A 13,125-nucleotide genomic window follows, 5' to 3' on the forward strand; every position below is an offset into this window, starting at 1 on the left:
ATCTTGTTCAGTCTGTACTATTTTTGCACAGTCCTTGTTGTTTTACGAATCAAACACACTCTATGAGTTTGTAAGATGTCTATCAAATACCTCATGCTTCATTTACTCCGCCTATTGTGATGACATGACTATTAACCGCATACGTGACACATGCCAACGCGACGCCACGTCACAAGGGGTAATATCTCATGCTCTATTAACTGCATTCAGACACCTGCCAACGTGACGCCACGTCACAAGGAGATAATTGACTAAAATTTGCAAAATCAAGAGGCTAATTGATTGAAATTTAATTTGCATAAAAATGAAAACAGAAAGAGGGAGAGAGGATAAAGTGTGAGAGATAGAGAGAGTTAGAGAGAAACGGGATAAAGATAGGGGAAAAAAGAGGGAGAGAGTTAGGGAGAGAAGGAAAGAGAGGGAGAATCGTTGCAACAACGATAACAATAACAACAACCATAACAAAAATCTTGTAAAATATTCAAATCAATCCCTGAATTCAACAACATTTGTGAATTCAACAATCATGACAACTTTTTATCTCTTATATTGAACAGTTCACAGTTGTTGTTATCATTGGCAGATCCACCGCCCGGGCACTTGTCCAGGCTCTGATAAAAAAATTGGTATTTTAGGGGTTAATTTATGACAAAACTGTGTTTTTTTTTTGGTTTAAAACTGAGATTTTTCAGTACGAAACTGAGTTTTTTGTATAAAACTAAGATTTTACCCAGATTTTATAAATTTTCTGGCTCTGCCACTGGTTGTTGTTGCTGCTGCAAGTATTTTCCCCTCTCTCTGTTTCTCCCTTTCCTTCTCTCTCTCTACCCCCATCTCTCTCCCTAACTTCCTCTTTTTTTCTCTCTCAGAGTAATTTGAATATTCTACAAAGTTGTTGTTAAGGTTGTTGCAGTTGTTCTCCCTCTCTTTCCGTCACTCTCTAACTCTCTCCCTCTTTCTTCTCTCTCTCTCTCTCCCTTTCTTTCTCTCTAACTCCCTCCCCCCTCTCTCTCACTCACACTCTCTCCTCCCTCTCTTTCTTTTTATGCAAATTAAATTTCAATCAATTAGACCCCTGATTTTACAAATTTTAGTCAATTACACACTGTGACATGATGTCACGTTGACAGGTGCCGCGTATGCAGTTAACGACCATGTCATCACAACAGAGGGAGTAAACGGAGCAGGAGGTATTTGATATATGTCTTACAAATTCAGGGGGTGTATTTGACTATTTTCAAAATTCACGGTGTATTTGACAAAATTTAAAATTTCAAGGAGGTATTTAGCTAATAAAAGTTGATGTATTTAGACCTCCTTAAAAGGACATTAATTATTTTTTTACCGTTTTTTCATCATGCCAAAAACAAACCTTAAACAGAGTGTGAAAATTGTATTTTCCACCACATGATCTACCACAAAACTTGGTTGAACTACGACATGAACTTAGACGTTATACAATTTGTTTATAGGCTCAACTTGAAGAGTAATGAGATAGCGTTTACCAAATGATCTTTTTTAATTTTTTTTTTAAAAGGCGTTTACCAAATGAAATTAAATTGGAATAGAATAGTACATGTATAACGTTGCATTGAGAGAGATTGATAGATTAAAAAAATTTCGATTTTCTAATATAAAATGGTTAGAAATTGCGAGTTGAGTCATAATAGATGAACTCTACATAAGCTCTCGCCTTGCCAGGCTCTCACTATAGAATCCCAATTATTTTTCTATTATTTGGTGAATTACTTTTCGTACCTTATACTACAACTCTACAAGAGTTATTTTTTTATCTTTTTTATAAAAATAAAAACTACAAGGGTTATTTAAAACTATGCAAATATTTAAAATAAATTATTGAACATATTAGTTATTCTTTTATCATCAGAAATCAAATTCAGTATCCAAAATTTACAACACTCATTTCTTAGGTAGTAAAAAAAAAAAACACTCATGTCTTAGGCACCAACTACTTGCGCTTCAATATTGTATATTAAAAGCCACGTTAATTATCATGTTTGGAACAAATGCATTAATTCTTCAAATTGAGTTTATAAATAAGGAACCACCGAGCCTTAAAAATGCACAAGCACAACACTAACCCCTTCTAGCCTCAATCAATGTCCAACTCCCCCCTTTAAAATTTAGTATCCTATCTTTGTAAGAGGTGATGGCGGATACCGTCGTTAACTTATTGCTAACAAACTTGACCCAGCTTCTTAAAGATGAAGCAAAATTGCTTTCTGGTGTTGAGGAAAAAGTCTTGTTGCTCCAACAAGAGTTGGGAAGGATAAATGCCTTCCTGAGAGGATCTGAAGGGAAGCGAGATGGGCATGAAGTGGTGAAAGCCGTGGTCGGCCAGATCAGAGATGTGGCCTATGAAGCTCAAGACGTAATTGACAACTATGTTGTTGATGTTGTCCATCACCGAATAAAAGAGGGCAATAGCCCTCTTTGTTATCAAAAAAAAAAAAGAAAAAAAGAAAAGAAAGGCAAGCCAGAAAAATTCTTTCATAACTTTAAGCATGGAACTATGCTTCATAATGTCAACAATCAGATTGAGATGATCAAGTCCAAGATTAAGGACATCTACGACAACAAAGACAAGTACGACATCAATGAAGGTGAATCTGTCGCAAGAGCAATGGAGGCACTTACAATGGCAGAGATGGTGGAAAGGCGTAGGAGGGAAGTCGAGGAGGATGAGGTTGTTGGCTTTGACAGATATGCCACTGAAATTATCAATTTGATTGTGAAAGAAAATACTTCACGCGAAGTTCTTTCCATTATTGGTATGGTCGGGTGTGGTAAGACTACCCTTGCTCGAAAAGTCTACAAAGACCCTCAAATTAGCAAGCTCTTTGATTGTTGTGCATGGGAATTCGTGACAAAAGATTTCAATGCAAAAGAACTTTTACTCAGTCTTTTAAGGAGTTTCGAGGCTATACCAGAAGATGAATTGAAACGCATTAAGAAGGAGAAGAATGAGGAAGAAAGTGAGAGTAATGCTAAAACTCAAGAGATTACTATGTTGAAGAACACGTTGCGAGACTATTTGTCAGACATGAGGTACCTCATCGTCCTTGATGACATGTGGAGTAGCCAAGTTTTGGAGGATATAGGCGATGCGTTTCCAGATGACAACATGGGAAGCAGAATATTGATCACATCCCGTTCTGAAGAGGTGGCTTCAAAAATATGTACAATTGAGCCCTACAAGCTTAAGCCCCTCAATGATGAAGATAGTTGGATACTCTTGTCCAAGAAGGTGTTCAGGGGAGAAAAATGTCCTCCTAATTTAGAGACTGTAGGTAGAATAATAGCTAATGCCTGCAAAGGATTGCCACTCTCCATTGTGGTTATAGCCAGGATCCTACGAAGTAAGGAGAAGTCAGAACGAGTATGGGAAAAAGTGACAGAAAGTGTCAATTGGTTCATCAATAAGGAAGATACCTTGGTAAAAGAGATAATACGACTCGGCTATGAAATCTTGCCTAGAAGGTTGAAGCCTTGTTTTTTGTATTTTGGTATTTATCCTGAAGACTATGAGATTCCAGTGAGACAATTGATACAATTGTGGATAGCTGAAGGGTTTATAACAGAAACTGGGAATGAGAGAATGACTGAAGAGGATGTTGCTGAAGAATACCTAGAAGAGCTCATTCGTCGTAACCTGATTCAAGCGGAAAGTAGAAGGACGGATGGAGGTGTTAAGACATGTAGGATCCACGATCTTCTTCGGGATCTTTGCATGTCTGAGAGCATAGAGGACAACTTTTCACTAGTTCGTACAGATGTCAACATTTTGAAGGAAGGAAAACCGAGGAGATTATCCCTCCATGGTAGCACATCCTATTATATGTCTGAAGGTCTTTTTGATCACTCAAGCACTCGTTCCTTGTTCATTTTCAGCAAAGATGAGTATGAAGGTCATTACTTTAAGGATTGGATTCAGAAGAATTTCAAGCTAATACAAGTGTTGGATATGGGACCAAAAGTGTTACTTTCAAGTTGTGTGCTTGAAGAAATTGAGGAGTCAATTCATCTAAGGTACTTAAGAACAGGAGAATATACTAATACTTTCTCCTTTCCAAAATCTATATACAATCTATGGAATCTAGAAACATTGGACCTTAGGGGTTCACAAGTTATTAATTTGCCTGATGGAATATGGAAGCTTAAGAAACTGCGACATCTTTATATGTCAGGATGGAACGCAACACTTCCCAACATTCCCGGGAGAAAAGTCCTTCCAAATCTCCAAACACTCTCAGTTGTTTGTCTAAATGAGAAAACCGTGGAGCAATTAGAAAAAGGTAAGTTCCCTAATCTGAAAAAATTGGGAGTTGATTGTCTCTTTTGTTACGAAACAAATCCTATTGATTATTTGCGAAGGCTCCAATGCTTAACCCATTTGAATACACTGAAAGTACTTTTTATTAGCAGTGCTTTGACAGATGTAGAAGGATTCCCACCAAACCTTACAAAGATAACATTGAATGGTGGTGATTATATGTCTGAAACTGTGAATCGTTTAGGAAGTCTTTCCAAACTCCGATACTTGAAAATTTCAGGACAACGTGTAAAATTAAAATTAGAATGCACTAAGTCTGGATGCTTCCCACAGCTGCTAGTGCTTAAGATGACAAACCTGGATTTATTGAGTTGGAATTTGGCTGAAGGTTCAATGCCTCATCTTAGACGTTTAGTCTTCAACAACTGCCAATTCACAACCAATATCCCTAGTGTCGAGTCCTTTCCTAGCTTAAAAGAAATAGAAATTTTGTAAGCTCATCGTCTATCTTGCACTGGATGATTAACAAGATTATCTTGACCTGATAAGCACTCAAGGACATTGCACTTGGTATTTAATAACTTGAATTTCAATTTGTTTTATTTCCCTTCATCATTTCAATAAGATGTAAATTTGTTGCTACATTATGTAGCTAGTTTGGCTTTAATTTGTTTGCTGCAGTGTGGTTGTGTTTAGATTTCAATGATTCAATCGTGTGTATTTGTTATGTGTAAAGTTAAGGAAAAAATCTAGTGCCCTTGTGATGTTTAATGCTTTGTAATCTTGTGCACTTTATAAGTCGAATCATGTTTGTTATACAATTCTTTAAAGTTGGTTTGTCATCTTATACCCAAATTGGAGTTAATTACATATGTATTATTTCGTCAATGGTTAAACATTCCAATACTACATATATGTTTTTTTGAAGGAATACTACATATATGTTATTATGCTTAAGAGTTTAATCTTCACACATCTCAATAACCTATGAAATTATAAAATTTAAGAGATGATTTATATGTATCTGATAAAAAATTATTCAACACTGGACACTCTCCAAATGATAGAATAGACCAATGTAACTTGGTCCCTCAATATCCATTCCAACAAGGAAACTTGACAACAATGATATTGATTCATGATATCAGTTTCTTCTTCTTAATCTTAATCAATCCAACATGCCGCATAGGCATCAAGAAGTTCAATAGCTTCTGTATGGTTTTCAAATAAAGCTCATAATTCTGGTAGAGGATAATTGATAGAGGTATTTTTTTTGAAGAAGCCAAAATGATATAATTGATAGAGGTATAAAATGGGAAAACCGTCATTTTAGTCTCTAGAAATATAACTCGTTGTTTCATTAGTCCCTAAGTCAATAGAAAATCCAATTAAATCCTCCCGTCACTTAGTCACTTTAGTCTCTAACGTTAACCACAAACAATTATGTGACTATTGACAATATGACTAAATGACATATATAGTTATGTGTATATGGATCAAAATGAAAGAAAAACAAAAATGACTGAGCAATTAAATTTGATCGTCGGGAATTCACAACAATGTAAAGAATGTTAATGGTGTTGATCTTGATATTGGTTGTGAAAGTTTAAATCTTTGGAACTAAAAAGAGGGTCAACAAGTTAGGGGGTTTGAACAAAGATATGAAAATTAGGTGAATTTTTGGGTGATGAATTTAAATTTGGATGTGGATTGGTGTATTTGGAAATGTTACTAATGGTGTGTGTGGTGTTGGTAAAGAAGATCATGGTAGTGGAGGTGATTTATGATTTTGGTAGTGATGAGTGATTGGGTTGAAGATGCTGAATGAATACTTATTATCGAAAGAAAATACTAATAATGACATGGATATTAATTTTGTCCAACTAGTTGCCATGTCAGTAAAGTTGACCCAAAAATGAGGTGATGACCAAAACTAAGGAAAAAAAATTAAAGTTTGAACCAAAAACTTGGTTTTTAAAATAAGTGAAGCAAAACTTCAATTTTTTAAAAATAGTGCATTTAAACCTACATTATTTTAATTGGGGTATATTATAATGGATATTTATTTTGTTTTGAAGGGTCGTGCGATTAGAGCATCTCTAATAGTTATATCATTTTGAGTTTTATACAGTGTTTTAAAAACCGGACCGGATCGGCCGGTCAAACCGGTCGAATCGGAAACCGGAGCCTGTCCGGTCTAATTCATATGTTGGATCGTTCATGTTGTTGGACCGGCGAGAATCGGAAAAAACCAGTGAACCGGCGGTTTTCCCGAACCGTCGGTTTGATTACACACGCGTTTTATTTCACCCAAAATGCCAAAACAAGTCATTTTGTTATTATTATTTATTTAAAAAAAAAGAAATAGAAGAAGCTACACGTATAACACATTATGGTACAGAAGCAGCAAAAAATAGAAAAAATTCTTGCATCCAATAAAATAGAAGAAGAAAACACAACAGAAAGAAAATAGAGAAGAACATAGTTGCTAAGAAGATGCAGGACACAGAAGAAGAAGGATGAATTCAAGGAAAAGAGGAAGAAGAATGAACTAAGTGCAGAGAAACTAAAAGTGTTTGTGGCGGCAAAAAAAAATGATATACAGTAGCAATTAGGTTTTCTTTAACAGTTAACACATTTTGAACTTTTTAGCTTTATTCTATGGTTTAACTTTGGGCTTTTTACCATATGGCCCGACTGTTATTTTGTATTTTTTTTTTCTTCCATTAAACTTGCATCAATCAAGTAAACAAGGAAATTTTTTTTTCTACCCCTACATTTATCACTTTACCCCAACATATTTTAAAATATTCCTATTTTACCCTTATCTTATTCTAGTAATTTTTTTTTCGGTATATTAATTTTACCGGAACACTTTTGACAAGTGTTCCGGTGTACAAAAATTTTGGGAATTGTTTTCTTTTTACCGGAACACTTTAAAAAAACTGTTCCGGTACATATTATAACCAGAATTACATACCGGAACATTGATGTAGTGAAAATTGGAGAATTTTTTAACTATTACCGGAACACTTTTAAAAGTGTTCCGGCATGTTTTGCAACAATTGATTTCAGCTTTACCGTGTGAAAATACCTGTAACTTGCGGTTGTCCCGGAACACTTGATTTGGCTTTGTTATAGGTTGAAGGGGAATGTTGTTTAAGTTACAGGGTGAAAAGGTTCTATCCACCAATATTCACCGCAGCATGTAGCACCTGCAAAAAAATATACAAATTTTAAAACCATGACATCAAATCAGCATAATAGAAAGACATAGATGAATGATGAATACCCGCTTTGTTCTCTCAAGGTCAAACTCAACGGACTTTATTCTATCCAAGGAATCCATAAGCATTTGCTCCTTCTCCAAAGGCATGCCGTCAGGTTTGTTGTTAAGTTCGTTAAATACGTTTTCTAGCCTCTGAAGACGTTGTTCGCAAGGAAGAATATAATCTCGTTCAGTACTTGCTTCAATAGCCACTGAATGATTATTAATGTTGCGTTCGGTGGAATTTGATGGGTGAACAATGTTCTGTGTTCTCCCATAAAATGTTAGATCAATTACTCAACAATATTGGTGGATATCCGTGGATTTGTAGGAACTCTTGGCTAATTGTTCAACCATGGGATGGGATGGGATAGGGACACTGATCCGCAAACCCTTGTTTTCAATCATGTCCTTATCTGGATACAAAATTAATGGGGGAAAGAAAGCCTTGGTGCTCTAATGGGTGGGAAAAGTGGAAGCTTCAGAACTCTATGAAGTATGAATATCCAATTTAATGGGGGAAAGAAAGCCTTGGTGCTCTATCTGGATACAAAATTAACTTGCGGTTGTCCCTGAAATCAATTGTTGCAAAACATACCGGAACACTTTTAAAAGTGTTCCGGTAATAGTTAAAAAATTCTTCAATTTTCACTATACCAGTGTTCCGGTATGTAATTCTAGTTATAATATGTACCGGAACAGTTTTTTTTAAAGTGTTCCGGTAAAAAGAAAATAATTCCCAAAATTTTTGTACACCGGAACACTTGTCAAAAGTGTTCCGGTAAAATTAACATACCGAAAAAAAAAATTACTAGAATAAGATAAGGGTAAAATAGGAATATTTTAAAATATGTTGGGGTAAAGTGATAAATGTAGGGGTAGAAAAAAAAAATTTCAGTAAACAAACATAGCATATATATAACGATAAAAAATAATTTCATTCCCAAACTGTTTTTATTTTTGGCTCTAATATTCTAAATTAGTTAAAGAAAATCTAAAGTATTATTTTTGTTAAAAAGCAATACTTTTATTAAAATATAAAGTATTATTAATGTTCTACAAAATTGCATCCCAAAATTCTTTAAAAAAAAAAATTGCATCCAAAATGAGAATGTATAGGATTTGAATTTAAGAAATTGTGACTTTATGGCATTTTTAAATTTTTTAAGTGTTATTATTTTTTTAAAAGACCAAGTTATCCGGTTTAATAACTATATTTGAATAACATTTTTCATTATAGAGACCGGTTTTATCCGGTTTAGTCATGCGGTTCGACCAGTGACCCAGTGGTTCGACCAGTGAACCAATGACCTAGTACCCTCACCGATTTGATGACCGGTCTCAGTGGCGGAACCAGGAAATAAAATTCGGGTGGGCCGCTAATAAGCACAATTTTATTTTTTTTAAAAAAAATTGTTCATAAAAAAAGTAAATTGCATACTTTAAATAATATTCCAGATGTGTTAAGCAGCTTGAAATTATCAATAACTTACTTTAAACTAATATTTGCACAAAATTGATTATCAAAAAATAATATATTTTATTATATTATATAAAAAATAATGATTGGTTTTTAATTCAAAATAGTTTGTGTATTTTTAGAAAAAAATAAATAAATAGAAACTATCCATTTTTTGTACTGAAAATCAACTGTTTTGTTTTTTTGTACCTATAAATAAATAAAATATCTTTTTTGGAATCCAAAAATTGTGGCCGGAGAGTGTTTTTTTAACGAGGAAAACATAAAAAATTCAAAAATTAATGCTGGTGAGGGTTGAACCAGCGCCCTTTGGGTAAACAAGCGTCCCAATCCGCTGGGCTACACCATCAACTTTGTAATTTTACGCTTCATTTAATATATATACAGTATATATTTTAAATTTTATAAATTTTACCAAGGGTATTTAAGTAATTTCATATTTTTTTTGGGGTGGGCCATGACCCTCCCAAGCCACCCCCTGGGTCCGCTACTGACCGGTCTGGTTTTTAAAACATTGATTTCATATATTACTAACAATAGTTCCTACAATGTCATGTTAATCTTGATAGCATTTTAACAAGAGTTTAATTGTTGTGCACCGTCGGTGTAAAAGTTTTTTACACATACATCCAATAACGCGTTGCCACATCACTTAATGAATGTGACACTTCATGTGTTTTTAATTACCATACATGATGTGTCGTTATACTATTGGACGAATGTGCAAAATATCTTTACACCGACGGTGCATATAAATTAAATTCTTTTAACAAATGTACTAAATTAATGAATTAATAAAAAGTTCGTAACCACATGAATTGAGATTAATTCTAAAAACTAACAATTACAAAGTTTACTTATTGAAAGTTTACTTATGTAATAAAATAAGGAGGTTTGCAAATTTGGAGGGTAAAATAATTAAAAATAACAATGATTAAAATGATTAGGACTTTCGAATCCCCTCTTTTTCACTACTTGGTAATAAATATTTATCTAGAATCATGATAATTTATAAAAATAGATGAAATTTCTTACTAACTAATTTTTTTATTTCGTTATGGTTACCTAATTATATCTTCGTTAATGAAAGTGTTCCTTTCCGACAATTTTATTAAAAAAATGTTAGTTCTTGCACAAAGTAGCAATATTCATCTTCTTCATTCGATTATTCTTCATCTTCGTCAAACCAAACCCAAATATTTTTTTAAAGCAATCAAAACTCAGTTACATTCTTCTTCTTCTTCAATCAAACCCACTTCAAACAGTCCTAGCAAAAACAACTCAAATCTACAAAATTTTAACTCTTTCAAAATCTCAAATCTTCAAACAAAATTTATAAATCCCTAAATCTCCAAATTAATTGTCATCTAAAATATTTATTGAGGTCTATGGTAGATTGTCTGCAATATTGGACACCTTATAAATTTGGAGTTAAAAGTGTTGTTGTGTTGGGTCATGAGGGGTCCGAGGATTTTCACATCGGGCCTTAAACAAACACAAGTGAGGTGAACACCATATTTTTACTCCAAACCTTAAGACATTAGATTTATGGGTCCTCTCACTTATAAACCATTCAACATTCACTTTTTCATCGACGTGAGACTCAATTCACACTTGAAATACCAACAAAAGTTAACGGAAGTAACCAATTTGATTACCGGTATATAGTTAAGGGATCTAAACTGACATTTATTAATTAAGAGACCAAAGTGAAACCAACAATTTAATTAAGAACCAAAAGAGTAATTCAACCTAAATGATTTCTTTTAGTTCGGTTCATAAATTGCCAAAATATGAAAAACATTAAAGACAAGGAATAACTGATTCTAAACTTTTAATTACATATGAGTAAACTTATTAATTCATCACATAGTTCAAGTAGTTCTTAAGAGGATAATCTAATATCCTAATCTTTAGATACATTATAATAATACAAACATTGCAAAAGAGTTCAGAAATGTATAGGGATGAACTGTGGTCTTCAATCTTGCTTACAAGAAATGAATCCTAGGTCTTCATCCTTCATAAATGCTCCAATAATAATTTTTTCTTCCAAAATTCAGAACCCTTTCACTGATTTAACAATTTTCTTTTACAGAAAAATTAGGGACACATGTGCTCGCCTCGTGGATAGAACCACTTGCCTCGCGAGTTTGAAAATAGACACCTGACACTTTGTCATTGAAACCTAGTTGCGAGGCAGGTCAAATCGCTCACGAGGCGAATAAGGCAAGGAGTAGAGGCTGAACATCACGAACAAACTCACCTCGCGAACATTCACACTCGTAAGCCAGATGAAACATAAAAAAAAAAATAGCTGTCACCTATTTCTTCACAATTCATCAAAATTTAAAACTCTTTGCAAAGCTAAGCTAAAACTTTAATGAAAATATAAAAAATCTATCTAAAATCTCTATAAACACATATTCAAGCCATCTCGCAACCGATGTGGTACTTCTTAATAGTTACGACAGTGAGTCATCACCTGCATTTACAGATATTATCAATGCATAACCCTATTCGGGGAGGGTGACAATAACCTATACATTGCCAATCTTTCATACATTTCCCATTAACTGCTGCAATTTAAAACAAGAATAAATAAATGTGTGTTACTGAATTGGCAGATAGATTTGAAGGTTCCTAAACTATTTAAGGATAAGAAAAGGTCTTACGTACCAACGCTGGTTACAACAAGAAATATGTAAAAGAGAATAATAGCCTTAAAAAACTTGATAATTTGTGCCATATGTTTCCACGTTCTGCAAGTAACAAATTGAAAATTGTTTAATTAATCACTATAATTTATACTGTAAAATCCTATGTATTCAATATTGTTCAATTAATTACTTTATAGTAGCTCTTTGCACTCATGGAGTTCCAATGTAATCCTTTAAAAAGTCAATTAATTAAATCACTTTGATAATTAAATCACTTTGATAATTTTTTTGACCTTTAGCTCACTCAATTTATCATATCACTTAATTAATAAGAATAAACAAGTGAATAAGAATAAACAAGTGAAAAATTCTATTTTTATTTGTCATAATATATGTTTATCCTTTCATTATTTTTATTTCTTTGTTAGTGTAAAGAAGTCTCATATCGATTGCGAGATGACCTGAATGTGTGTTTATAAAGTGAAACAATCTTCACCTTAATTACAAGCCGGTTTTGTAGGGTTGAGTTAGGCCTCATCAGAGCTTCTCCATATGATCCGATAGGCCACCTGTTATCAGGTTTCCGCTATCGGATCATCCACCTTTTATATCCACGCATCAGATTCAATAGTGTTGGGCGTGAGGGGGTGTGTTAAAAAGTGTCACATCGGTTATGACATGGCCTGATTGCGTGTTTATAAATTGAGAACAATTCTCACCTTACAAGCCGATTTTATAGTTTTGACTTAGCCCCGATATTCATTTCTAATAGTTAGTCTTCCATATAAATAAGAGAAAATGATATATTTTTATTATTTATAATTACTAATCTTTCAGGCTTTCACTATTGTTATTTGTTAGCCTTTCATGACATACAAAGGCAAACTAGCTCTTTATGACGAGTCCATAAAAAAGAAAAAGAGTCTTCATGATGAGGGAATTGTTTTAGGTAATGTAGTTTGAATGGGTTTCAATTCTTTAGATATAAATTTGGATAATTTTTAAAATGAAGGGGTTTGATTGTTGAGGTAAAATACAAATTTGATATTTAAAAATAACAAATATTTTAATTACATCTTTAATAAATATGATCTAACATGGGCTCTTGATTGTTTTAAATCATAGATAAATTTCGGTTTTGATCGATAACACATGCAAAAGAATGGTTTATTACTTTAAAAATATTGAAGTAGAGAATGTTCTATCAATGAATAATCAAGCATCAAGTTGTACAAACACCCAAGTCAACTTAATATATATAAGAGAAGAATTAACATTATTTCATATGTTATTTTTATGATTCAATGCAGTAAAAAAGTTAGGGTCTTGTTAACATGTGCCCTTAAGGCACACATGTTAAGATATACCAAAATAGAAATTTAACATTTAATGATACAAGAAATTTAATGCTTCAAAAGTTAAA

The 13,125-nt window shown here is 33.3% G+C and overlaps 1 protein-coding gene and 1 long non-coding RNA gene across 2 annotated transcripts; one reads left to right on the forward strand and one right to left on the reverse strand.

Annotated features, from left to right (window-relative positions):
* The first annotated feature begins 2,170 nt into the window (after nucleotides 1-2,170).
* LOC123896426 (putative late blight resistance protein homolog R1A-10) lies at nucleotides 2,171-4,789 on the forward strand. Its single transcript, XM_045946811.1, has one exon. It carries the CDS (start codon nucleotides 2,171-2,173, stop codon nucleotides 4,787-4,789), a length of 2,619 nt encoding a protein of 872 aa, XP_045802767.1.
* A 6,074-nt stretch (nucleotides 4,790-10,863) lies between these two features.
* LOC123894976 lies at nucleotides 10,864-11,896 on the reverse strand. The gene is made up of 2 exons (XR_006804035.1): nucleotides 11,722-11,896; nucleotides 10,864-11,621 (listed from the first exon to the last, which is right to left on the reverse strand). It is a non-coding gene; the product is annotated as an uncharacterized LOC123894976 (long non-coding RNA).
* Between the last annotated feature and the right edge of the window lie 1,229 nt (nucleotides 11,897-13,125).

Source organism: Trifolium pratense, linkage group LG7 (assembly GCF_020283565.1).
Source record: "Trifolium pratense cultivar HEN17-A07 linkage group LG7, ARS_RC_1.1, whole genome shotgun sequence".
In the NCBI taxonomy this organism is placed as follows: Eukaryota; Viridiplantae; Streptophyta; class Magnoliopsida; order Fabales; family Fabaceae; genus Trifolium; species Trifolium pratense.